General features: G+C 51.2%; 2 protein-coding genes across 8 annotated transcripts in view; one reads left to right on the plus strand and one right to left on the minus strand.

The window, feature by feature from the left end:
* Positions 1 to 565: 565 nt before the first annotated feature.
* On the minus strand, positions 566 to 2,802 carry LOC122390664 (vacuolar protein sorting-associated protein 4-like). The gene has a single exon (XM_043383818.1). It carries the CDS (start codon positions 2,564 to 2,566, stop codon positions 1,244 to 1,246), a length of 1,323 nt encoding a protein of 440 aa, XP_043239753.1. The 5' UTR covers positions 2,567 to 2,802; the 3' UTR covers positions 566 to 1,243.
* Positions 2,803 to 2,924: 122 nt separating this feature from the next.
* LOC122390665 (protein Aster-B-like) overlaps positions 2,925 to 27,445 on the plus strand; it is a 34,993-nt gene continuing 10,472 nt past the window's right edge. Inside the window, exons 1-8 of one of the 7 annotated variants that reach the window (XM_043383819.1) lie at positions 2,925 to 3,402; positions 3,958 to 4,156; positions 8,697 to 8,780; positions 9,982 to 10,207; positions 12,578 to 12,767; positions 13,060 to 13,166; positions 13,714 to 13,890; positions 14,756 to 14,899. In XM_043383819.1, coding sequence (XP_043239754.1) covers positions 3,969 to 4,156; positions 8,697 to 8,780; positions 9,982 to 10,207; positions 12,578 to 12,767; positions 13,060 to 13,166; positions 13,714 to 13,890; positions 14,756 to 14,899 — 1,116 coding nt within the window. In that variant the 5' untranslated portion in view covers positions 2,925 to 3,402; positions 3,958 to 3,968. Of the gene's footprint in view, positions 3,403 to 3,957; positions 4,157 to 7,632; positions 7,900 to 8,696; positions 8,781 to 9,359; positions 9,476 to 9,981; positions 10,208 to 12,577; positions 12,768 to 13,059; positions 13,167 to 13,713; positions 13,891 to 14,755; positions 14,900 to 27,445 lie in introns of those variants that run through there. The other 6 variants (XM_043383820.1, XM_043383821.1, XM_043383823.1 and 3 more) reach the window with 6 other exon arrangements.

Genomic DNA, 27,445 nt, shown 5'->3' on the forward strand with positions numbered 1-27,445 from the left:
GCTCTGTACCAGTCGTTCACTGAGCGAGCCACGATGAATTTATTTACAAATAAATTTACAGTTTTTGGATGTCTGTAGCCCTACCTACCTATCGTGTTTTCGTCGCTGATTCGCGCTTCTAAAAAAAAATGTCACCTGAAATAAGCAATGCATGATGCAGCAAACCCAGCAAACGATCCCCGTCCACCGCCAGACGGGGCCTGACAGTGCTGCCATCTGTTCCGCTAGCCTTCGGACCACGTCCTGCCATCTAGTGCCTACAGCGGGCAACGGTGAGACGCACAGGATCAGTCATAGCACGGTTACGTACGGAAGCTCTTATCGCATATGTTCGTATCGCAAATGTGAGGCACCAGGAAATATGCGCACGCATGATATATCAGCTTAACGACGGATGTCGTCACTGACCAAAGAACGTAAAACAAATGTAAACACGGTATTTTAACCGCCTTGGTAGGTAGGGGATAAATCGCATGTGTATAAAAGCAGGCTGCACGTCACAAGCGACAACCGTCCATTCACCATCACAAGTACCACAACCTCGTTTCGCCAAAAATGCCACTCATACTACATCATAAATTTATTGAGAGCCGTCATTTTGCAGATGCCGTCTCCATTCCGCATAATGTCAGATGCAAAGAAGAAATGACGGCCGCAAGCATTTATCTCTCAGTGATTCCAACGCAGCACCATAAGAATTCGAATATAGCACACAGTTCTATGCTCATTATAATACAGCCCAGCAGCCTGCAGCATACGCACAACCACATCACGTGCAAGGCAGTCGGACGGCCCATCCACATGCACTCACTATGTCGGCCCAGTTATCGACCCACAGGTACACATGTTAAATGATAGCAGAGTTTATGCCTTTCCTCCCCCTTAAACAGACTTTCAAATAGCCTCAAAGCATAGATAATTACAGTTGGGTCGGCAGAGGAAAGTGACAAACTGGTTCTACATGTGCTATCATATCACATCACCAGACTGGACATCTAAAAACCAAACCAAATATCACTCAGTCTGTCACGTCCAGTCGTTCATAGCAGACGGGCCATTTTCCAACAAGTGCTGATTGAAGCAGAATGACAGATTCAACTGATGCACTGAACATGAGCATCCCTGCAGCAACATCAGAGCTAGGTGGCTAACCAAAGCTGACAGGACCACTGAAGAGTGCTTTGGTCGTGTCTAAACAGCAAGGACTTTCAAAATCCCACGATCCCCTTCCAGACTGCCCCACTCACCCCTCCATTCCAAAGTCCTCGCAGAACTTCTCCACCTTCTTAAGATCTTCGTCGTTCACGGTCGGCTTGGAGCTGGCCATGGACTTCAGCATGTCGCTCATGTTGACGACTGGCTCCAGCAGCTTGTCGCCGTCGACGTCCATCCAGGACATCTCGATGGCTCCCGGGTCCCCGGGGGAGCAGGGGGTGAGCAGGTCGTCCACCGTGGCGTTGGGGTCCGACCGGGACGGACCCCTCACTCGCTTGAAGTGGGTGGCGGTCTGCACCTTCCTGACGGGCTGCATGAGGGCATCCCGCACCACGATGCTGATGTCAGCGCCGGAGAAGCCCTCAGACTTGTCTCCCAGGGTCCTGAAGTCCTGCTCTGTCAGCATGTGCGGAGTGTTGCCCAGGTGGATTTTGAACATGGCTGCCCTGGCGTGCGACTCCGGGAGGGGAATGTAGATCCTCTTCTCAAAACGTCTGCGGATGGCGGCGTCCAGCACCCACGGGATGTTGGTGGCTCCCAGCACAAGGATGCCATCTGAGTCATTGCCAACACCTTGCATCTGGACCAGGAACTCAGTCTTGATGCGCCTGGCTGATTCAGATTCATTGTCTGATCTTGAAGAGCACAGTGAATCAATTTCATCAATGAAGATGATGGACGGCTTGTGCTCCCTTGCTAGTTCAAACAGGTTTCGCACCAGCTTCTCTGACTCTCCCAGCCACTTTGAGACAAGGTCAGCAGATGAGACTGAAAAGAAAGTCGAGTTTGAGGCCTCTGTTGCCACAGCTTTGGCAAGGTAGGATTTACCTGTTCCTGGGGGGCCAAACAGGAGAATTCCTTTCCATGGCTTTCTCTTGCCAGTGAAAAGATGAGGAAACTTGATGGGTAGGATGACAGCTTCCTTCAGTGACTCCTTTGCAGCATCCAGGCCTGCAACATCTGACCATTTCACATTCAGGTTTTTCTCCATGACAATAGCCCCCTCCAGTTTGGACAACATCTTTTTCTTGTCAGGGTCTGAATCAGAGTCAGAATCAGAGTCTTCCTTTTTCCCACTTCCTCCATCTTTAACAGGCTTCTTGTCCGCTTTACCCTCTTGCTTCTTCAAGTACTCCTTCAGCTTTTCCGCCCTTTCGAGATACTGAATGCACTTAGCACGGATACTTTCTTTCCCCTTTTCTGACTGAGCCTCATATTTCAAAGAGTGAAGGAAATGTTCCACTCCATGTTCATACAGTCTACAAGCTTCTGAGAAGTTTTTCTCGCGATCAGCCTCAGTGGCTTTGGTGACCAAGTCTATGGCCTTTTGCAATGCTGTCCCAGATGCCATTGCAGTAGGCTATTGTGGCGCAGCCAAATGGAAAAATAAATATCGTCTCCCCAGTCTTGGATGTATAGCCACAATAAAGCTGGAGCCAACAAAAATTCAGCAGCTAACACATACTATTAGGCATATCATTCACACCCACTTGATGCAATAAAATTCGTGAAATATCCCCAAACATAGGACTACACCCCACGCCACTTTCGTAAACAATTTACGTTCACGATAAAACCGTAGATCAAGGTTTTAGAAATAAATACCTTGCATTACTTAAAAGAATTTGATGCTAACAAATTACATCATGATACTTCCTATGGAGTTTTTAGTGCTAATCAATGCCAATATTCTTGTAGGTATTTTAAATGTTTTATGGTGAGGAAATATGCAAGTGCAATCATCATGGAAGTATTCTCTTGAAAGAGACAGAGTCCATTAAATTTGCATTGGATCATTGACTTTTTTAGGTCAATGCATATTGCATTGGATCATGAAGTTGCATTTTTTTGACACGTTATTTCTCGTTTTTGCTTTTGAAAAAATGAATAAGTTCACAGATTTTGAAGATCCCTTCATTTTTTTAAAATAATTAACTGTGATGTTATACATGCTATTCATGTAAAACCAAGTAGAACGAAGACTTTGCATTCATGACGTCATTTTAAGGTATGATAGCATCGACTTGATGCAGCTGCTCACGCTCACGTTCAGTGCGTTCACAAAATACTGAACGTCTTATCTGCGCCAATCAGCAGGCTGAAGGGGAAAATGTAGCAGACGAAAAGTTTACCATAGATAAATAAAGTTGAAAAATATACCTACCTACGGAAGCTTGAAGTTAGCCAGTAAGTATGATCAATTTGCATTATTTTTGTGTTTCTGCTTATCAGTTAGGCACTGATGTTGTTTTCTTTTAGTTCATCTGATCAAAGCACAGTTTGAGTTAATATTGGATGGTAAATATCAATATCTAAGCTCAGTTTAAATCATTCCGAGGCTGGTGTGTCCACACAAGTCTCATTGCTAGTGTGGATCAATTTTTACCATTATTTTACGATTATTGGTGATACATGTAAACTCTATCTCTTGTCTTACCTTGCAGTGTGGGCTCGGTACCTAGGTGTAGGGAACATCACAGTCAAGAGCAAAGCTCTAGCACAAGCAGGGACAAGGTGAAAAGGGACAGCATTTCTGTAAAACTATGCATTGATTCTACAGAGTTTTGCCATTAATTGACTTGTTTGCAGTCACTTTTGCTACTGCAGTGATCTAGCACCACTTGATAAGCATAACTTAGCTGTGCTGATCCTGCCACCAGTGGCCTAATTGACCTTATCCAGGAGTGACCTGAGTGACCCTGTAGCCTATGAGTAACCTGCCTGACCCTGTTTCACTGGCAGGCTGAGGGAGGATGTCGGTGGTGCGGCGGCAGCAGCGGCAGTCGGAGGAGCCCGACTTTAGCCTGCCAGACGTGGCTGAGGTGCCTGCACTCAGCTGCCAGCCGCCCAGCAGCCCCGACCAGAGCCCAGAGGCTGATCGCTTCTTCGACACACACGATGATCGTCTGCGCAGACAGTCATCCCGCTCCTCCACCGGCAGGTTAGTCTGGCACCGCTCACCACTGACCATTGTCGGGTGAGGTCCAGTCCGCTTCCTCAGTGAAGGCAGGAGCAGGTAGTCTCTGGGAGATGGATCCTAGCATTATACTGCCTTGGCTATGCAATGCCGCACTACGACACATCTAGCCGGGCTTACCTTCCGAGCAGCTGACTTGAACTGAGATAGTAAATTTACGAGTTTGAGGCTCATAGATGCTATTTGTGATTTAGCATAATGACTTTTGGTAAATATCAATGAAAATCATCAACGTAGACCTTTGGACGAAGATAGCTGAATTGAACGTATCGAAACACAACACGGCGGATTCTGTGACCCTATGCGGGGCCACGTACCGGCTTTCCGTCTCGGGACATCCTCGGTAGGTATCTGGCCACTGCGGTAAGCCCGGTGTAATCCTTTTAACACACTCCATTCGTGAGGCACGCCGCAGCCGGCTGCTTTGTGTACAATGTGATCCTCGTAACGTAGTACTCCGTAGATCTGAGATCGCCCCGTAATCCTACGACAGGTGCCAATTAGCTCCGCGACAAGGCCGGACCGCCGCGGTAATTCGCTTCTGTGGATTGGTCGCCGCAGACGGCTCGAGCCGCCGCGGCACAGGCCCGGGTCAATGCGGCAGATCAGCGTTGCATACGGCCGGCGGCGGTCCGTAGATCGATGGCGGCCGGTCCGCGGCCGCCATCTGGCCCCGCTGGAGCTGCGGGTCTCCGTGACACCGCGCCGCCGCCGGCCATGCGGGTGAACCGACGCATTGAGCGGTTATAAGCGCAGGATGTATGCACATTGCACAACTAGTTGGTGGAGTTCCGAATGGGACGATTTACACAGCAAAGGATATTGAATGGTTGAGAGAACAACGTCGCACTAAATGGTTCGGTAAAGTTTGCTCTTCAAAGGGCCCTGTCAAGTACGCCAACGACCAGCATGATACCGTTTGATGCAGCGCTCGCCGACGATCACTGTAGAGCGTTGTGAGGCCAGATGATACCTGCCAGCCGGGACCGTGCCGAATAAAATCAGCATTGCCGCGAGCTATTGCGGTGGTCTGGTACCCGGCGCTCGCCCGTTGCTAGGCGGACTCCCTGTCAAGGTGAGTTTTGCGGGCGTCGGAATGCCCCACTAATGCATAGCGGGTCCAAACTGGTAGGGTTGCCATCCAAAAGGCAGTATACAGCTCGTTGATATGATTGGCGACGGTTTTGTTTTTGGTATGTGAATTTTATATGGACTTGTAACAATGAGATGGTGTTTTAAACGGACATGTCTTCGGATGAATCATTAAGTGCCGATCCCATTAAATGCTCGTGGCATGCTACGTCGTCTATCGTCAAGTGTGCAAGATTAAATTTATAAGAGCGTCGGGATTGTTCGACATTGCTACGAAACACGTGAAATAAGTGTCGCGTGATATTTCGCCGTAACCCATCGGCTGAATCTTTCAGTTGACACAGTATCAAGGTCAATTAGTCAGACAGCTTTTTATGGTGTTCGCTCACCACCGCTAATCTTTTTCGCTCGCCATTCGGTGCCGCCATTTCCCATAGGGGCATTCCACGTCAAATCGAACAAAAATCGGCTGTTTTGCACCTTACCATCAGCGATTTCATTATAAATTTGTGAGCGAGTTCCTGTGTGGCCCCGGACATTATATTGATGTTTTTTGCACATTCTGACCACAGGTCTTCTAAATATAGGGCATCAAATTTTTACAAAATGTTGCATCTTTATATTTTTGAACGACCATAACTTTGGTTGTACTTGTTTGATTTGAATGAAATAACCCTTACTGTTTAGGTAATTTCTTAAGCATTTGTTTAGAATTGCACCTACTTAAATATATGACCTTGAAATTTGCTTAACTCTGTTCTTAAGCACAAATATCGAAATAGCAAAAAACACGTCACCTTCGATTTGGCTCATTTTCATATATTTTATTGCCTACCATATTCTTAACAACCTGTGAAAAAATTAGAGTGGGCCATTCATAAGTTTTGAAGAAAATCGCACATATGCAAACATATGTTAGCACGCGCAGTGGAGGAGGAAGAGCGAATTTCGCCCACCCCTCCTGTTTTTCTCCAATATCTCATAAGATTAATGCGAAATTAATTATGGCTACCTGTCAAGAATTGAATTGGACATCTCATCGTGCAAGCAATAAGAAAATCGGTTCACAACTGTTCTAGTAATAGCGGTGTAAAGTGAACATCCTGTCGCCGCAGCGACGCGGCGACTCGGCAGCCGGCGCCGACCGCTACGCGCCGCCTGAATTGTAGACTGTGCCGGGACGGAACGGAGCGGTTCCGTCTTTACATCGCGCTCCTTACCGCTGATTACGTTCGATTCGCGTCCAATTTTGTGAGAAGACTAAGAAATGTACAGGCAATCTTATGGTGAAAGAATTTTGAAAATCGGTTGGTAAACAATTGAAATATGAACGTATAAACAGAAAATTGTGATTGCTGCATTTCCCGCATCGGCCGAGCCCGCCTTGCAGCCGGCGACATGTTACTCTTAGCAGGCCTTTAACTGCCATATTTATTATTGGATTAACTAGAAATTCCCCATACATACTATAAAATGTATGTTCTTTCGTATAGTGAAGATCAAAAGACGTGAAGTAATCGTTGCGTGATAATGTTTTCGTTGAATTTACTTCATGATGCATTTCCACACGGCTCAAAATTCACCGCAAAATACCGTTTGCCTGAGACACTTTTACTATGGAACGTGAATGGTTGACTACGATGACTATGCATTTCCATTCTCGCAGAGTTTAGGATATCACTAATCAGCAATCATTCATTTCAGAAAGTGTACACAAGCAAGCATGTCTTGACTCTGTCTTTCAAGGTCACGCGCTGTTGCGTGATGTTGATGCATGAAAACGGCGTTTGCCGCGAAAGTTATGAATGGCCCACTCCAATTTTTTCACAGAATGTTAGGAACATTGTAACGGACATAATATGTAAAAATTAGCCAAATCGAAGGTGACGTGTTTTTTGCTATTTAAATTTTACTGTTTTAATTCAAGGTCAAAAGCATTTCAAGGTCACTTCAAATTAATTTTATAATTAAAAATCAAAGCCTTATCAATTGCCTATAAGACCCTGTTAATATCATTTTGATACCAGAAAAGGAACCAGAGTTATAGCCATTTAAAAAATTGATGTGTGGCATTTTTCGCTATATTCGATGACCTATATCTCAGCGATACGTTATCAAATTTCGAAAATATTATACGTAACTCAGTTTTGAACCATGCCCAGTCTGCCTACAAAGTTTCAGAAAAATCGAAGGGGATGACGGATTTCGGTGTTTGATTTGACGTGGAATGCCCCCATAGTCACGGCTCCCCTTACGTGTGACGGCCGATAGCGTATCGCCCGCGAGCGATTAGCAGCGGCGGTCCATCCGTCCGCGCCGGTACAGCGGCACCCCGCGGCGCCCGGTGGACGGCGGGACGGGCGGCCGGTCAGTCCTGTGGCGACCGTCGCGGGATCCTGACGATCGGTCTCACCTGCTGTCGAGAGAGTCTGTGGTGAACGAGAGCGCAGCGGCAGTGAGAGGAAGTGTGGAGATAGTGGCCGAGGAAAGGGCGGCGAGCGGTCCAGGAAAGAGGGAGGAGTGGCAGAGTGAGCGGCCGAGGTCACCGGGAGCAGAATGGGCGTTGCCATTAGCGAGGCGGCTGTGGAGCCCCCGTGCGAGCCAGACAGTCCCAGGTTAGCGTTACGTCCATGGTCGCCCTAATTCCTAATGACATGGCTCTTTGTAACGCGGCAGGAAGTTTATAACGTGAGCTGTGTATGTCAATCTGATTGTGACTAAGCTACACCAAATATCATTAAGCCTAACCCTGAAGTCGACACACAGCTAGTGCCTTCCGTCGATTCACTGACTCGCTGGTCATATCCAAACCACAACGCCAGCACTATTCGGCTTTGTTGAGGGTCGCGATTTTTACCGACCGGCCCATAATCAATGCACGAATCGATAGTAAAACGGACTGGCACCACCGCCGCGAGCCGCTGCATGCATACCCTTCCCCCCGGACCGCGAGTGGTGGCATGTGGTACGCTCTGACGGCGTGACTGTCGCAAATGTCTGGTATCTATGGCCGTTGTTGGTAGTCATGCTGAATTTGTGATAGAAGCGACGCTCGTAAATGTGTCGGTAAATGTGCGACGTGTTCTGGACCGCCGTATTTTTAATGCCATTGCAGTTCATGACAGGAGTTATGCATGTGCTGTATAATTATGTGGGTAATTATTTATCATTTTGGTGTTCACGGTATGCTTAGTTTATCGGTATCATTTGCATAATAAATTGAGCGTCATGCTATTTTAAATATCGAGTTCAAAATGATCAGATTTCTTGCTTGATGATTTTTAGTCTAGTCCCTAGTCACCAAGCCGGTGATGTTTTAGCCGAGTGTCCGTCCTCTCTTACAAACTCGTCACGTCCCTGGTATAACACCTCACCGTCAGCCCCTTATAACCCCCGCCTACCCTCGTTTCAGCCGCAAACTGACGTCGGCACGCTCGTTCGAGAATCTCCACCAGACGGTCTCCTCTCAAAGTCTGCCCGTGCAGGAGAGCAATGGGTGAGTCCAGGACCCCGACCGGTCGGGCCCCGTCCCCTACGCTGGCGCCATGGCAACCCCTCGCGTGTGCAGGCGAAAACACAGACACCACAACGGCGGCCGCCACAGGTTCGTGTGTGTAAATTGGGCGCCGGTCGTAGTGCTGCTTACCGATGGAGTCCCGAAGGAATACGGCGCACCACTTTTGGCGATCGCCCGGGCAGAGTTGCCGACCCTGTCCCTTCAAGATACCGACACGAGATGGAAATTCCACCGCTTTACCGCCTGTATCGAGCTTGTTCCATGAAGTGTGTGCGTCTTGGGGCCTGTGGACTGTGTTGTATGTTTCATAAATGTGTATGTGTCTCAGTGGTAATGTTTGTCCGTTATTGCTATTCTCATTCCTGACCGTCCCCCACGTCTGGTATTTGCTCTGTGTATCTGTTTGACGTCATACACTCAGCTGTCCACCGGTCACTGTCTGCTCGGCCATGTGCGGAGGCACGTCTGTACTGTATACCGGCCGAGATGTGACGTCACACTGGCCGGCGTGTGACTGCACGGCTGTGCTGTATACCGGCCGAGGTGTGAGGTCGCACTGGCCGGTGAGTTCCGGCCGAGTCCGTCCGTGTGGTCGCTGCCGTGTGGTGTGGGTTGAGTTTTGGTAGTGTCAGCTGACGTCTTCTCTGTCATCTGTCCCGAGTAGCTCCTTAGAGGTAAATGAGGTGTGTTGCACATTTATTCGCCGCGGCCGTCCTGCAGTGCTCGACAGTACGTTTCAACATGCTATCTCGTTTATGGGTCTCGAAGACTCAGGAAACTAGCTGTAGGACTGTTACCAAGGTGCAATGTGTCGTGAGTTTCCGCATGTGTGTCTGTTAAACTCGGTTTTATCGCCTGGTTTCATGACATGCCCAGTCACCATCCACTGCTGGTATATCCGGTATCGTCGCCCATCATGGTGCCTGTATCGTGATTCGCACTATTTGCGATACCGTGCGTGTATCGTATTACCCGTCCCGGTGTCATGCTGTGGTGTGCCGTTCGTTAATCTCGCCTCTAGTTTTGCGTGTTTGTGTCGGGTTTATATGTATTGTGTGCGGTGCGCCGCAGGTGTAGGGCATATCTGCAGGCATAGCCTGTCATTCCCTGTCATTCCTCTCTCAATGGGCGCATCTCTCTCCAACCACCGTGTAACTCTCATTTTACCCACCCCCACCAGGTCATCTACGGGCCCAACGCTGCACCGGTCTGCCAGCAGTCACAGCACGCCCCTTCCCGGCGGCGGTGGAGGGGGCGGAGGGTCCGGTCACAGACGCTCCAACAGCGGCGCGGCGATGGCTCCGGCAGGTCCCCCGTCCCCGTCCACCGCCGGCCCGGGACTGCAGGAACAGAGTCGGGCCGCTTCGGAGACCGCCCGAGACGGACTGGGCGACTTCAGTCGACAGGTGAGACTTGGAGAGGGAGAGAGGCGAGGATAAACAGGAGGGTAGTCACGAAAAAGGAAGGAAGCAAATAATTTTGTGGTGGAACTTGTGTCTCGCCGTCTCGGTCGATGAATAACTAGTGAGTCGTCCAGTGGCCAAAGTTTTAAGTACGATTAATCAAAGATGGCGTTTTGATTTTGCCTGCAATCCCGAAATGACTCGGGCGTCTACAGAACCGTCAGACGTCAAACAAACTTTTATATCTCTAAATTATTCATCAGTGTTCTCGGGTAGAATCCAGGTCGGCTCAATGGGAAGACGCTCTGCTGAATTGACGAGGCTATCTGCGCGGAGTGCCTTGATCAAGTTGGACTTTGATAATGCATTGTCTTCCTGAGCCCGATTGCTCCCCTGGATTAGTTCGTAGTAGGTGCTGTCACTGTAGGCAGCTGTTAGTGGGCACGACATACGATCTTTTGGTGTGTACTGTTATCTGGAGCATCCTTTTGGTACCAAATTTGTGCGGTTCCTGTTGTTTATTAATGGCAGCTTGTTCGCCTTTCGGTAACACGGTACTGATTCCGATGTTTGTAAGCTATTTTACAGAAGCGGAAAATCATCAGCCCTTGTAGGGGAGGAGGGGGTCGATGCCACCATCATCAACTATTCATTGTCTGAGGCGGATAACTTTTACTGACCTGACCTGACGTGACCTGATGTCCAGCAGGCGCTGAGCGACCCCCGAGGTCCTGGTCACCGGCCCACTTCACGGCTTTGTGTGTGTTTGTGTGGCTTCAGTCGCTCCTAGGCTCGCGTCGTGACCTGCCATTGCCGCCCCGCCGCCCGGCGTGTTTGTCTGAGTGAACTTTGTCCCCGTTCGGTGTCAATATTAGCGGCTGCTGGCGGCCCAAGACGCTAACACGAATGATGTCGCATATAAACATAACATTCACTGGGTGCTTCCTATGTGATCGCATATTTCTGGTAACCACAAATAGCAAGGTTCAATTGGGTTCATCACCATCAAATAACATTTGGATGTTTCGCTGCATTGCGTCTGTCCCGGTTACCATGACAACTTGCGGGGCTAGTGGTGCCTTTAGCCGCTAATATTGTTACGCCCAGCTGGAACTGAGAGTCCTTTTGTGGATATTGGTCTCTGTGAGTGGAGTCTGCAGTGGTTTGGAGGCCGGATGGGGACTTCCTCCTCCGAGTGATGTGGAGTTGAGTGCCTGGAGTGGTGTGCAGTTAGCTACACTTACATTGGTATTCTGCGGGACAAGCTAATTTTCGATTAATTATTTACGTTATGATTAATTTTTAATGCTAGGCAATAAGTATGAACATGCAGTGTTTGTCTTATTAACGACCTTGAATATTATCTCAACAAAATAGGAAGAAAGTGCGCTTTCTTATGTATGTTGTTAAGTGAACTTCTTTTATTATCTTCCTATGTCCCGAAGTGGATAACGTCATATGTTGCCTCACATATGCACTTTAATTTTTACCATCAATTAAGTGAGTGACAAATGATATGCCCGAATGGCGCAAATGCTCGACCCGAATGCAATACGAGTGTTAGCGTCAAACAGATCCAAAGTCTTTGAATTATAAGTTTTTTTTTTGCCACCATCAGAGTCAGATATTGGTGGCCTCAGCCGTTCCGCCTGCCGAACAGGCGTTATCAGTTCGGTTTCGTTATCAGTTCGGTTTCATGTCCTGTTATCATCCTGCTTTTTAGCCAGACGGTTTTCCCTAATTGGCTCAGTCTCTTTTTTATAAGATCGGAGATTCATTTGGCTTAGCGCAAATGTATAAAGCGTTTTCTTCCGAAACATTGACGCTTCAGCACTTCAAATCGTCGCGTATTGGTTTGTTTGATATGGCAACTAACCCGACAGCTTTGGGTCAGATAGCGCTATGTAGGCAGCATGTTACATAGGCCAACTTCCTTTGGTACTATGCCTTGAGTTTATGAAATTTTCCTTACAGGCTTCCTTCCCGAATCAAGACTTTATCAAGTCTCGTAGTTTCAGGAATGTGTCGCTTTACGCTTTGGTGTGACAGTTGAACCATGCTAGTCTTGTATTCTGATGTAAACGGTACAAGTGAATGATTCTGTTGTTTAGTGCCGAATATTTTTTAGGATGTCTTGTGTGAACTTATGAACATTGAACATGCATACTTCCTTCCTCTTCTCGTTTTCTCAGTGTCTATCATATCAACTATGCATTCCGTGAGCCCAGGCGTGTTCCTGCTTTTCTCTTTCATCGAGCTTGGCCAATGGTCATACCCCTATCCCCTTACCTGTCCTCTCAGACTGTCGATCGAGACTCTGTCCCCCTCCCCTCCACCCCTCTGTGTGACCTGACCTGACCTTTCGACCGTCAGGAGGCGGGCAGCGAGGCGAGTCTCTCGGTGACTCGGCCCGACTCCACGCGCTCCTCCGACTCGGGCAGGAAGGAGAGTAAGCGGGCGCGCCGCACGCCCTGGTACAGCCTGCTGCGGAACACGTACAAACAGCGCTGCGACGAGTTCCGACGCACCTTCGAGATACCGTCCGACGAGCGGCTCATTGTCGGTCAGTGGGGGAAGGGCGGGCGGGGGGGGGGGACTGGAGCTGCGGGTGGGGAACTGAGAGGGCGGGGAGGGTGAACAGGAACCATCGGAGGTGGGACACGGTGTGCAGGATAGTGGGTCTTGACTAGCTTACTTGTTGTCCGTTGACCGTTATCGAGGTACGTTTGGCCTATTCGTTTTTCTTTCTTTCTTTCGTCTTTTGCGCCTCTGATGTCAATGCTTTCGAGAGGCGGCCTCGTGGCCTGCGCGAATGCGCCCGTCTCCTGACTCTCTCGCCCCCCTTCCCCCGGCAGACTACTCGTGCGCCCAGGTAGACGTCGGTAAAATGATCTACCACGGCCGGCTGTACATCTCCCAGAACTACATCTGCTTCACTTCCAACATCTTCAAGTGGAACGTGGTACGGTGTCTGACGTGGGTGTCGGGGACGTGGTACAGTGTTTGACATGGTTGCCGACTGCCGGGGGATGTGGGTGGGGTGTCGGGGGGGGGGGGGCGTGGAAGTAGGTTTGGGCGTGCCTGACTTCCCGGAAGGAAAGAGATAGCTCAGTGGGTATGGCGTAACCACCCGGGGCTGTTATCAGGCGGTTGTGGGTGGCCATCCGGTGTTGCATATGCTTTTATGGTTTCCGTCGTGTGTGCATTGTGTTTATCAATGGGTGGGAGTGACACAGAACTGGATGTCTGAATTTCATGGATGAATCAAATCAACACTGTCACCGTTGACATGCAACTTGTAAGATTCTTTACCGTAGCCGTAAAACACTTTTATTGTAATTCACCAAAAGTCATTGTCTCTTATCTGCCTATCTCGGTGCGTACTAAGTATCATGAGAGTATTAGCGGTCGTTTTCCTGTGTTTTCTCCGCCCTGCGACTCTTCTTCCCCTTGTCACGTCTCCACGAGATGAACACGACCCTCTCACTGTCACATTCCCCTGCCGTCAGTCTTTCTGCGTGGCTCTGCGGGAGGTGCGGGCCATCACCAAGATGAACGTGCTCGTCTTCCCATCGGGAATCAACATAGAAACGGCCTCCGAGAAATACGTACTCAGTTCCTTCGCCTCCCGGGACCGCGCCTTTGTAAACATTGAGAACATCTGGCGAAACTGTATCGACAAGCAGGTGCGTGGTGGGGGAGGATGGGATGGTAGGTTGGTGAGGGAGGGGAGGGTGTATTGGCGATGTGTTGTTGGGGATTGGATTGACATTGCGCAAGGGAAGGTGGCAGTTACTATGGCGATTTTATAGGTGCTGCTAGTGGCTCTCGGTGGATGAAGGTGCACCGACTGTGAGACATGTAGGTGGCGCGCCAATCGGTATACCGCTGCAGTATGCACTGTGCAGCAAACGATGTGTCTTATCCTACTCAAACCTATTCTAACAATGTAGTGCCAAGAGTCTGAAACGAAAGCATTAGCTTCGCTTCTGACCCGGGCTTCTGCAATAAAATGTATCTCTTATTCCACTTTGAATTTAACTTAAAGTCGTTCGTCTCATCTCGCATATTTGGATTACTTTTCTCCCCGCTCACAATCGTTGTAACCGTTATCATGCTCTACGTTATTTACATAATTGGAATGCCGATATTTCTCGACATCTTTCGCCGTCTCAGACATGAGCCGGAACAATTTCCATTAGTGACAAATTGCGGGTGTGGGTTGTATGTTTCCACCGCCAAGTCACGTTGCCCCGGTAACGTACTGCTGACAAGCTCATTGTGTATTCGACGTCTCCTAGCAACCGTGTCGTTAGCGGCACCGAGCTCTTCTTCGATAAAGGCGCCGAGTCTACCACAGACCGAGCTCTTCCGTCCTTGGAAGCCGGAAGTCTCGGACCGCTCCGACCGCTTAGGCAATATCGATACACTTCCCCTGAATAGTCATTTAAGTCGACCCTCCCTTGTCCCGTCCCGCCGCACTGTGCCACTCCTCCCGTGACTCCGTGACTCCGTGACGCTCCCCGTGACGTGTTGTGTCACCATGGCCAGGTGTTGTCTGCGTCACAGCTGTGGCAGATGGTCCACGAGTTGTACGGTTCCGAGCTCGGTCTGACCAGTGACGACGACGACTACGTGGACCCCAGCGCAGAGGACGACTCGTCCAACAAACTGCGCGCCAGAAAAGCAGCCAGGGTGAGTGCTGGAGGGGAAGGAGGGGAAGAGGGAAAGAGTAAGAAGGAGGGAGTGCCTAAGAAGGACCCAGTACAGTCCGAATCAGGGACTGTACTGGTGAAGGTGAATTTTGACTGAATCCTGTAACCCATTGACAGCTTGATCAGGCTGTGCACAAACTGTATGGCTTGTAATCTCAGGCGACAGAAGTTTCAGCAGGGTTGTGACTTGTGAGCCGTCGTGCTCGTCTTGTCAGTGGTCGTTTGCGGTGGATTGGAAGTAACAGCAATGTGTGCTCCTTTTCGGCATTGTGGGAGACGGTATGCTACATGATAAGAGTAGCTCCAGCAAATGCCGCAGGTAGTCGTTCTGTAATGGTGCTGTATGGGACGTTTATTGCTACGCCCGGTAATGTAATGATCGTTTACGTCCAGTGATGCTGACAATCATCTTTGACTGCTTCCGTGCTGGATGCGTAGTTCGATTCAGACATGGAACGAAAGGGGTTGAAATTTCCTCTTCGCTCACTAAATCGCACCTTCCTCGTTTGCGTTTCGTTGTTAGAATAGGCAGAAGGGCAGAAGGTACGATATTGTCTGGAGAAGGATGGCATCGTTCGGGAAGGCATCACTTGATGATCATAAGCTCATTACATAATGCATCCGATATTGACCCCTTGTTAATTTTCTTTCGAGAACACCGATTTCAGCTCACACAAAAATAAAACTTTTTTGGAATCCCCTTCATTGCCTTAATTTGTCGTAACTCGGCTCCTACATTTACATGCTGTAAAATGTACATGCTGTACATTTTGTCCGTGACTACTGACTATCCCCTACATTCTATTCGCGTCAAATGCATGTATGCCTACTGGACTGTCCCATCCATTGATTTCCTTCACGCATCCTGTCCAGTGTCCACATTACATGAACCAGTTAGTGTCAAGCCTCACGCACAGACCCAGCGCCGCTCGCTGTACGACTGGTGTCCGGTGAATGGTTCGACCGCACCCATTGTCAGCCCCGGGGTCGGCAGTCACCTGCTCAACACGCCAATGGCCGCGGCCGTGTAACATGGCTACCCCCTCCCCTCCCTCCATCGCTGTCACCTGTTATGGCGGTGCCGTAATGGCATTTGGTGTTTGACGGTTCGGTATTGTAGCCGCGCGGAGGTGCGCTGACAGCCGCCGCGCGAGCTGTACAAATAGGTCGCGAGGGACACTTTTGCCAGGATTGATCTAATGGCGTGCATGTTTGCGTATTTACTTGTAAGGCGATGGAATAGATTGCACATCATGTTCCACGAGTCGCGACTGCGGCGCTTCATGCTATTGCCGACCAAGTTACAGGCCTCGGAGTCCGCTCTAAGAGCCTGGGAGTTAGCCCTATCAACCAGAGGTCCATTGTTATCATCTCCGAGATTGCTTACCGTCAGGCGTCAACAGCTCACTGTTAAGGCTGAAACAGACTCTTTCCGCATTCCGGAAATCGCACGAGAGAGAATAGGCTCTCGCATGCGATTTCCTGACTGCGGAAAGAGTCTGTTTCAGGCTTTACCCACGTTATGGTCGCTGATCCCCCATGTAGCCTTTCTGTCATCCCGTCTCGCACAAAGCTCGCTCCATGCCCGCTGTATCGTCTCGGTGTTCTGAACGGGTGACTCACCCTCACACCGGGCCCTATGCCAGGTCGGACCCGCGAGCCAGACGTTTGGCCAGCCGTAGTGCCGAGATGACGAGCGGAACACATGGAATTTGGCCTCAGAGTCTATAACTGACTCCCGAGTGTGGCGGCCGGAGCTTACTCATTCAATGTTGCAGTAACTGATAAACTATTCATTGTTCTTTGACTACCTGTTTTTAAAGTAGACACAATGCGGTCAGGGTATTCTTTTCAATATAGTTGTTCATTAGACAATCGGTATATGCTCGTCAATCACTTGCCCTTTTTGCTGTGCTATCCAGTCTTATCTAGCAACCCACAACCCTTGACATGCCGTCGCGGATCAGACGGATTTCCGTTTCCACTCGGTGTTTCGGGGCTTCCTATCGTCGCCACACACTGACATCAGTGGCCACTTTCGGCCCCTGGTGTAGAAATACCCCACAGATCGGTCCTGCGGGGAGGGTGTCCGCGACCGCAGGGCCCCGGTGCCAAAGGCCGGCTAATTTTAGTCGCCGTCGCCACTGCTGTGCTGCCAAGTGAGCTGTTTGCTTTTGGTCGCTGATTATGCGCTCACGCAGCTGTTTTGCTGGTTTGGAATGGACTACAGGCCATATATCGTCGATGGCTGGCTGTTTCGTGATGTTTAGGTGATGTCGGCAATAAATTGGCGGTGTTTATGCGCCCGGTCTGTAGATTTGGCTGCCGATTGGTCTGATGACGTGATTGGTGTGGAATGTGATTGCTCGTGGATCTGCATGGCGGGAGCGGTGCGCAAGATTTTTGTTCTGTGTTGCAGTATTCTGTTGGCTCTAAAACGGAGGATAATGGTCATGTTTGGGTTGGCGCAGGATTGTCTGGTCCTTTTCATATCGAATGTTGTTATGTGGGATGTGCTTGCTCAGATGGGAGCAGTCGAGAACAGCTGAAATGAAAATATTCAGGCATTGTATCCTCTTTGAGTCGTCCTAAACAACTGAACTATCGAAAAGCAAAGTGATATCTTGTTCGAATAGCGGTTATCAGGGGCCTGGTGTCTACCAATCTTGGGATCTCTTTTTTTTTACTAGAATGGGTTGCTGGTGTCGCCTGTCTGCCCGTCGATGTGGTTTTGGCGCGGTCGGCGGACGCCGCAGGTGGTCCGACATTCACCGATACGGAATCCGATGTGTGCCCCGCGGTCAGCTAACCCCAGCTGCAACCTCCCGGCTCTCCAACCGACCCTGGAGTGACATACCGGCCGGTTCAGACCGTCAGACCCCTGGCAGCGGAGAGCGTGCGCCGGCGGCAGGCGGTCCGTGGGCCAGCTGGCAGCGGCTCGCGCTGGCCGACCGTGGCCCGGTGACCCCCACCTGCCGACGGCAGAGAGGACGGTCAGTGGGGCGCGGACGGTGGCGCTACAGAGGGCTAAGGGAGCTCCCAGAGGACCTCAGAGAGCTGGTGTGTTGGGGGGTGAACTCTGGTGAACTCAGGAGGACTGTTGTGGAGGAGGTGAACGGTACAAGAACGGACTCTGGGAAGATTCCCGGGGGCGGCTTCTTTCTCTGCAAAGCGTGTATTTGATACACTGAAGCTGCTTCCTCGTCCGTTGGCGCCTCGAAGGCCAGAGCTGGGATGGTGGACCACCCCGAGCCAGTGAACACCGCCCCTGAGGACCACGAGCCGCCCCCGCCGCCGGCGCCCCCAGCCGCGCCGTATGCGGCTCCGACCGCCTCGCCGGCCTCGGCGCCCGCTCCGCCGGGCCGTGGCAGCGTCTGTGACCTACTGCTGCTGACAGACATGGCCGGAGAGGGACTGTGCCTGCTGGAGCTGTACCAGAGGCAGAAACAGTGAGAGCCGTGGCTCCGTGAGTTCATGATAGTTAGATAGTACGGAAGTGCGTGAACCCTTGATCCTCGTGAGTCTGCGAGTCAGTACTTCAGTGAGCGCCATGAGTCTGAGTTCGTGAGTGTCTGAACTGAGTGATCCTGTGAGCACCTCGGAGACAGCAATGGCGGCTGGATCGTCGGGCGGCTCGTCTCCGGTGGGCAGCAGCTCCCCCCAGACGGGTCGCTCCCAGCTGTCGGCCAGCGGCTCCCCGCAGCCGGGCCGCTCGCACTCGACCGGCTCCAGCCCGCCGGCCTCGGCGCTGAGCCCGCTCTGTGCCGGCGCTGTGGCGGCCGCCGGCGGTCCGCTGGCCGGCCTGGTGCTGCCACAGGTGGTCGTGGCACAGCCGCCACACCAGCGTCGCCGGCGACACACAGTCATGGCCGCGCCCGAGGTAGGTGTCCGCTCCAATGGCGAGTACTGACATCTGGCGGCCGGAGGGTGTAGTAGAGGTTCGGTGGATGACCGTGGGTGGTTAGCAGCGGCGTTTTGTGTTTATTTTATCACGCTGGCTGAGGTCATGTGGTATTCGTGAAACTAGCGACGTATGTGCTCTGTTTTCAGTGTATGTTTCCATTGACTTGGTTTCATTTCTAATGGCGGTTCCCTCCATCCCTGTTGACCCACGAAGCCACCAATTATCGAGCCTGGCATTTTTTCGCATGGTAGCTAAGACGTCTCAACACGTCTAACCAGACACTTAGCTACTTCATCGACCAAATGAGTCGTTAGTCTTCTGTTATGACCATGGAGACAGCCGAGGGCGGACGCGTCTCGTGACATGGCACGTGTCAGGCCGTCTGGTCCGGTCGGCAGCTGGACAGTGCGGCGGCGGCAGTGACAGGCTTCAATTCAGTCCAGCGAGGTCCAGTTCTGACGGGTGTGAGAGAGAATATCGGGCGAGATCAGAGGGATACCATTGAGACGTTTGGCTGGCGTCGACGAGAGGCGTGAAAAGGCTGAGTGGTCAGCTTGTCATCGGAGACTTTCCATAGTGCTTAACTGAGTTTGTCAAAGCGCTGGAGGTTGTCCCTCCACTGGACCTCGTCTTCGGCACTACTTGACAGCGCTGTGAGGTCGTCGCCTGTCTCCCTCCGCCGTCGGTCAGTCTCCCCGGAGTGCCGCGCGCCGCAGCAGTGAGCGGACTGCAATGCGACTGCCAATGTCACGCCGAAAGGCTGGTCGATGGCCTGAAGCCCCTCGGTCGGCGGTGGACGGCGCGCCGGCCGACTGGCCGCTGGTGCTGGGCAGACGGCCGCCGTCCGCTGCCGGGCGCGAGGTGCTCAGTGAGCCGAGCATGGCGGCCGGGCCGCGCAGCCGGTCTCCGCGCTGGCTGCACCGGCACCGCCGGCAGGCGGCCGGCAGCCCCGTCTCCGCCTCCGCCTCCGTCTCTGCACTCCAGCCCAGACCGCTCTCGGTAAGTGTGAGATGGTTCCGGCGGCTCGTCGCTCCGTAAATATATGTGTCGTCGGTGCACGCAGATCGTACGATCTGACTCCTGTCTTAGAGCTTGTTCCTTCATCCTTGAGCTTAGAGTGTTAACTGCTGTATTGCTACTCGGATATTATGTAACGTTATTTACTTCGTTTGTGATTTTCGGCATTCGATAAAGACGGGACCCATCCTCACTTTTGCTGCATTGCAATTTCTGTAATTTTTTCATTCCCTGCTTCCGTCGTCATCAGAGGGCCATTGGCCATTTTTTCGACCTCTGTACCAACACCTCGTGTGCAGATGATCTCTGTGATCGCAGAGTGGATAAACACTTGTATGATAAGCGTCTGTTTGAACGGTTGTTTGAAGGCGGTTGGTTCCTCTCGCCACATGCGTTCCGGTCCAAAAGGGCAGCTCTGGTGGCGCCATCCACTATCTGCGACCGGCCTGTCGGCCCGGAGTGGCTGTGATGCGCTTTGATACACTCCGATACACTGACCTGTGATAGTTGTCAGACAGCTGGCGCAAGATGGTGGCCACGCGGTCAGCACTTGACATGTTCCTGTTGGCGGCCCGGTGACAGGGGGTGGAATCGTTCCATCCTCCCCGGCAGCCCCCTCCCCGTCAGCCCACTCCCCAGAAGGTCACTACCGTCAGAGTCCAGTGAAGGGGGTCTGCAACTGAGGGTGACAGTGCGAGGGATGCTGAAAAGGAACCCTGTGTCAATAAGTTGATCTTATGTTGTCCATATGTTAGAGACTATAGCGAACGTCAGGCTGAAACGCGCGGTCTTTTCTCGGAGGTTGGGGCCAATTGTGATGAGGTGAATCACGGGAATCTTATCGGGCATAGAGGAAGATTATGTGTTTGAGTCAGACTTTGCTTAGTCGGTCAACAAATAGTGAAACACTGGGTGAGTCGGCCTGTCGATACGTGTGTTGTGCGTTCCCTCCCTGCCCTCTCCTCCTCCTCTATCTGTGCTTCCGGGACAGACCCAGTCATTCGCAGAATGGTGACTGTAGCGGTCCACTCGTATCGCCGGTATAAGGGGCCGACGGGGATTCCACGGGTCACACGCCGTAGATAGTTCAGCTCTGAATTGCAACACTGCCTCACTCTGTTGGTATGTGTCATCAGACTGGCGGTATATTGGTATCGTTGTATATTGGCTTCCGATCCTGCTGCTTTTTAAGCAGTAAACTAGCCACCAAGCAACAGTTGCAGTATTGCAAAGGAATTGGCACTTCCGAACTGTTGCAAGTGACTTTTTTGGTTCACTGTAGCCTAGTTTACTTCAATCTAAATCTGGCGGAGTTCACTCAGGTCCTTCGAACAATTAGTTGCCGAGGCTGGCATTGCATTTGTGTACTTTGTAACCAAGCAGACAAGAAGCTGTGCGTCAAAGCTGCGAAGGAGCGCGATAACATTGGCTTATTGTTGGAACGTAATCCATACTTATCCTATCCACAATAATTCTTAGCTTGGGAACGCAAGCTGTCTGATCGCTACGCAATTTATAGCAAACTCACTCACAATGCCTCGTTGGTTGACAACGCAACTTGCTTCTAAATGTGGTCTGCATGCCTAGAAGCCAACATGCACGAGCGATATGCCTGTTGGAAACTGATCCAGCGCTCAGTAACTCGCTAAATTGGGTAGTGACTAGTGAGCACTGAGAGCAGCGACAATTAGAAAAGTGGCAGCTTCCTATCGGTCACAGCTGACCGTTTCTGACCAGTGCACTGGTCAGAAACGCGCACTGAACCAGGCACTGCAGTGCCTCGTGGGGCGGCTGTGGGCCAGGCTGTGACCGCCCCTGGCCCTCGAAGCGTGCCGTGTGCCGCACGCCGGCCGCTCTTGACCTGTCTTATCGCCCCAGGGGCGCCGCCGGCCCTGCCCTATCGGTCGCTCGTGTCATTCCACGCGGTTGCGCCCGGTGACGCCACGCCACACACACCTGGGGTGGGAGGGGGAGGGGGTGCTCTGTCACTGGTAGAGCAGTGGTCCCACCTCTGCGGTATAACTGGTGCTCTTTGTAGGGGAGAGTGGGGAAAGATGCCCAGGGTTTCGCTATGTCATATATTATTCGAAAATGACGATGGGAAAGCAACAACTTGGAGTTTCAACGGAAGCCGACATCATTTTTCTCCAAAAATATCACACTTTCGTGCCTGAAATATTATAACTTTTTTTGCTATTAAGCATTTTCCTGAAGAAGTGAAAGGGGGCATCTTACCCCACAGGGTGGGAAAGACGCCCCCTGACGTTGGGAAAGATGCCCCCTGCACTATAAGTGACATAAATGGGCACGTGAATCGCATGAACGAATCAGTAGTCCCTTCGAGCCTGCAGTAGACACCAAACGTCATCATAAGGGCCCGCAAAAGTAGTCGTAAGGGGCTTCAGAGGTCATCGTTAGGGCCATCATAGTCCAGCGCGGCCAAACAAGCCTCCGCGGTGGCGTTCGGAGACCACTGTGGGGCTCTTATAGGTCTTCATGATGCTTGAGGGCCCTCGAGCCCATCGTGGGGACCTCTGATGCTAGCGCGGCCCGTGGGGCCAACGTGGGAGCCCTCAAAGGATGTCGTGAGGGGCCCTGGAGCCAATAATGGGGCCCACAGAGGCCGTCCTGAGGGCTCTCAGAGTCAGATGCCGCCCAAAAAGTCGCTATGTGGGCCGAGAGACCGGCATGGGGAGCACCCGACCGTACTGGACTCTCAATAGTCCCAGATCGGCTTTTGTCTACATCACAAGTATGTAATAAATGATTTGACGGGCTGTTTGAAGGACAGCCTACGGATTTAGGGGGGCGTCTTTCCCCATCAGGACAGGGGGCATCTTACCCCAAGGTACCGAAGTAACATTAAATCAGTACAATTTGTTAGCCATAAAACTACACCTAGAAACAAACTGTTTGGGACACAGTACACGCATGGTAATGTATCACGAATATAGCAAGGGACGCAAAAATTATTTACCTTCTTTGATATTTACATTGTTTTGACACCAAAATATTTTTTGAAAGCAGCAAATAAAAAACATGCAATCATCAGCCAGCCGTTGCCCAACTGAGCGTCGTAATTTTTTGTGCAGTTAACAAGTCAGGTTTCCGCTTTACGCTAAGAACATTAATTTCCAGGTCCGATTCTTTGTTTCGCCGCTAGAGGGGGTGGGGCGTCTTTCCCACCCTGGGCATCTTACCCCACTCTCCCCTACTCTTCCTAGCCGGTGAAAATTCTATCCTGAAGTGCGTCAGTTGAGTGATTTTGCTCGTGGGTTGTCTTCCTATCATTATTTGAGTGCCTTCTGATAGTTTTGTTACGAGTTTTATTGCTCTTTTCCTTCGTTGTTCTAAATTTTCGTGCCACCCCGAAGGTGGGTCACCCGATGAATAGATGGTTTTTATCTGTCACGTCAAGCTGAAAGGGAATGCTCGGTAGATATGTGAATTTGGGATAGCCTTGCAGTCCTTGGGTTTGTTGACACACCGTGTAACCAGGTGCTATTTTTCCACACTGGGAAGTTTTACACATTGCTCCTGGTAACACACGGCCGTCATCTGTGTGAATGTTTATCGATACACGAAGTCGGGTGATAGTACGATGGCATACGATGTTAACGGTGCATCGATGGACCTTTTACCTCCATTGTCACGTGTCTGCCAAGCCCCGGCACTCCCTCGACAACTTGTAGTCGAGGTGGACCGAAAACACGTGGAAAACACAAAAGATGCACTTTCCACTCCACGAAGCGATTCTTTTGATTCGTAATTCTGGATTGGGACGAGTAAGTGACGGCAACTAAGCGAGTAAATGCGATGTCCCGACATTTACCACGTTTCCTGGACTGAACGGATGACCTTCGGTGAGCTTCGCCCCGTTTATTCGCCGATTCCTTACCAATATAGTGTGCGCTGAACACAAAGGGCCCCCTTGTCCTCCCGCGTGACTGTGCGTACAAATTAGGTGCTGAGGTCTCGGGGATTCTCTGCTGGAAAGGTTGGTGTTCGAATCGCAGAATGACACGATGGGATTTTGTTCGGCTTGGTGGAAAAAACATGTCCTTGTGCGTTCCTGTTGCATGGGAATATTGCAATGGAAATAGTCGCCTTTACCTCTGAAAGTTTTTAACTACCTGTCTTTTGGCTTTGCTTTTGCCATGCACTGATGTAAATGAAGAGCACCTATCATTTGCCCTTCCCTACACAGGATAACAGTTTTCAGTTAGCTGTACCCGCACAGGTGGCCCAACTCGTCGGGACCTTACCCTCCACTCTGTGCAGTGGAACTGCAGATTGATATATACACGAACGGACGCACTGTCAGTCGGGCGCGAGAACATGCACAGAGTGCAGAACAGCACATTTGCAGCCAGGTCTGCTGAAGCTCCGGTTCCTTCTGTAGTCAGCGTCAGCTCGGAATGCTGCTCTGCAGTGGGCCGTGTAGGGTGTGGCTCAGAGAGCACTGACCTGCGGGTCAGGGATGGCTCAAGTCATTACCATGACCCAGCACAATCGAACCGTTCCAGCCGTTGCAGCAGACTGCACCCCGGCAGGCTCACTGGTTCAACCTAGTAACCATAAAGCATTAACTAATTTGCCTTTGCAGACATAGCTGATGTCGCTTGTGAGACTATTTGCAAACACAGCATCTGTGTAAATTCGAAATAGATGGGAATGTAGGGGAGAGTGGGGAAAGATGCCCAGGGTTTTACTATGTCATATATTATTCGAAAATGACGATCGGAAATCAAAAACTTGTAGTTTCAACGGAAGCCGACATCATTTTTCTCCAAAAATATCACACTTTCGTGCCTGAAATATGATAACTTTTTTTGCTATTAAGCATTTTCCTGAAGAAGTGAAAGGGGGCATCTTACCCCACAGGGTGGGAAAGACGCCCCCTGGTGTTGGGGAAGATGCCCCCTGCGCTATAAGTGACATAAATGGGCACGTGAATCGCCTGAACGAATCAGCAGTCCCTTCGAGCCTGCAGTAGACACCAAACGTCATCGTAAGGGCCCTCAAAAGTAGTCGTAAGGGGCTTCAGAGGTCATCGTTAGGGCCATCATAGTCCAGCGCGGCCAAACAAGCCTCCGTGGTGGCGTTCGGAGACCACTGTGGGGCTCTTATAGGTCTTCATGATGCTTGAGGGCCCTCGAGCCCATCGTGGGGACCTCAGATGCCAGCGCGGCCCGTGGGGCCAACGTGGGAGCCCTCAAAGGATGTCGTGAGGGGCCCTGGAGCTAATAATGGGGCCTACAGAGGCCGTCGTGAGGGCTTTCAGAGTCAGATGCCGCCCAAAATGTCGCTGTTTGGGCCGAGAGACCGGCATGGGAAGCACCCGACCGTACTGGACTCTCAATAGTCCCAGATCGGCTTTTGTCTCTCATCACAAGTATGTAATAAATGATTTGACGGGCTGCTTGAAGGTCAGCCTACGGATTTAGGGGGGCGTCTTTCCCCATCAGGACAGGGGGCATCTTACCCCAAGGTACCGAAGTAATATTAAATCAGTACAATTTGTTAGCCATAAAACTACCCCCTGAAACAAACTGTTTGGGACACAGTACACGAACGTTAATGTATCACGACTATAGCAAGGGACGCAAAAATTATCTACCTTCTTTGATATTTACAATGTTTTGACACCAAAATATTTTTTGAAAGCAGCAAATAAAAAACATGCAATCACCAGCCCACCGTTGCCCAACTGAGCTTCGCAAATTTTTGTGCAGTTAACGAGGCAGGCTTCCGCTTTACGCTAAGAACATTAATTTCCAGGTTCGATTCTTTGTTTCGCCGCTAGAGGGGGTGGGGCGTCTTTCCCACCCTGGGCATCTTACCCCACTCTCCCCTACCGAGCAAACGACCTTGATGAATTTTCCATGGTCCCGGGGGATGTCCATTGTCCAATATTATTTCCATGCGCAGTGCGCACTGACTGAGTTCACCTGGGCTATCAGAGTCGGTATTTGAGCCGCCCTACCCTGACTCTCCACGACCTGACCTAACCCGACCTGACTTATGACCGAACCACGACCCGTGCGGGATCACACCACCAGAGCTCGAGGCAGCGCTCGGCTACCAACCTCTGTCTATCGCCCCGCCCCTCCCCTCCCCACGCGGCCGCCGCTGGCAGTGGCCGCCGAGCCCGCTGAGCCCGCCGCCGGGCGCCGTTCAGTCGCCAGTCGCCGCTGCTGCCACGCGCGCCGTCCCGTCCCGTCTGTAGTTGTACCGCTGGCGGTGTGTGGTGTGTGAGAGGAGGTGTTACGCTGAGAGATGAAGCTGAAGAGGCTGAGGAAGTCGCCGAGCAAGGTCGGCACCGGTGACTCCGGGCTAGGCTCCAGTCAGGTCAGACTGCGGAGGGTTAGGGTGTTGTTGGAAGGAAGGGTTGGCTGGTAGAAACTGGGTGCGGTGGACGGGCTACTGAGATGGATGCTTGGGGCAGGACTGGTGCTTAATGGCTGGATACTTTGTAAGTTGAGCGAGCTAATCAATAAGTGGACCTCGTGAGGTTTATTTTTGGCCTAACAAATGATGGCACCCGACTACGCAGATTGCAATGTGTTAGCGGTGATAACCTTTCCCTCCCCGGTGTCTCTGGTTCATGGCAAGTCGTGCACACTGCACAGTTGCACTCTGCCCGTCCGTTTCGGTGAAAGGTGACAGCTCGTGGCTCGGAGCTTAGGGTGGCCCATGGAGCGTGTGACGGCCGCCCGACTGAATCGTGACGAGCCCCGTCTGTAACGGCGACAGTGACTCTGACCGTGACACTGACTGCAGATCTGATCTCTAGCCTGGGACGGGACTTGAAGGTGATTCGACAAATACTCTGGGTCTGGTTAATTGCCCGTTGTGGAGTATGCTGTCGGTAACCGTTTTTAGTAGCTGTTGCTATGGAGCATTAGGCTGGGTCTGGTCTACCGTCCCTACATTCTCTCTGTCATCTGTAACAAATCCGTACAATCCATTGGCTTTACCGACTCCTTTGCAATCTTTACCTCTACGAACTCAGCCCGCCTCGCTGCCGACTGCTGTCAGGAGTGGGATCAGGCGGCGGTCAGCCTGGCGCCGGCGGCGGTCAAATCCCAATCCGTCCGGCGGCGCTCGGACCCCTCCGGGACTGTCAGCCCTCCGGAAGGGCTTCAGCTCGGGCTCTGACATTCACAGCTCGGTGACTACTGGTGTCACTTCAGCCGGTGCCAGTGTCAGACACTCGCCATATTGCTTGTGTTGAGATGGCGATAGGGATGATGACGATAGGGATGACCAGCGAACCGATAGGGGTGATTGGATGGAGTTATTCGTTTCATTCCATTTCTTTTTGTATTCATGTTTTTATGTTTCAAAACCCACACAACAGACCCGATAAACTGTGCGTTAGTGAGGGTGGTCTTGACCAAACCACTCGCATATGTGATCCTATGTAGGTTTCCGTTCCGTTATCCTCTGGCTCTATCAGCCCACACCCATCTCAACCCACAAATGTCAACACGGCTTTAGTGGCTGCTGAGCTTCCCATTCTCGAGCTACCCCGCCCTCCGAGTTCGTTCTTTGACCGTGGTCCACTCTCAGCCACCGGCATCCCGTGCCCGCTCCCGTTCG

The sequence above is a fragment of the Amphibalanus amphitrite genome, unplaced genomic scaffold (genome assembly GCF_019059575.1).
Source record: "Amphibalanus amphitrite isolate SeventyFive unplaced genomic scaffold, NRLGWU_Aamphi_draft 000404F_arrow, whole genome shotgun sequence".
NCBI lineage: Eukaryota > Metazoa > Arthropoda > Thecostraca > Balanomorpha > Balanidae > Amphibalanus > Amphibalanus amphitrite.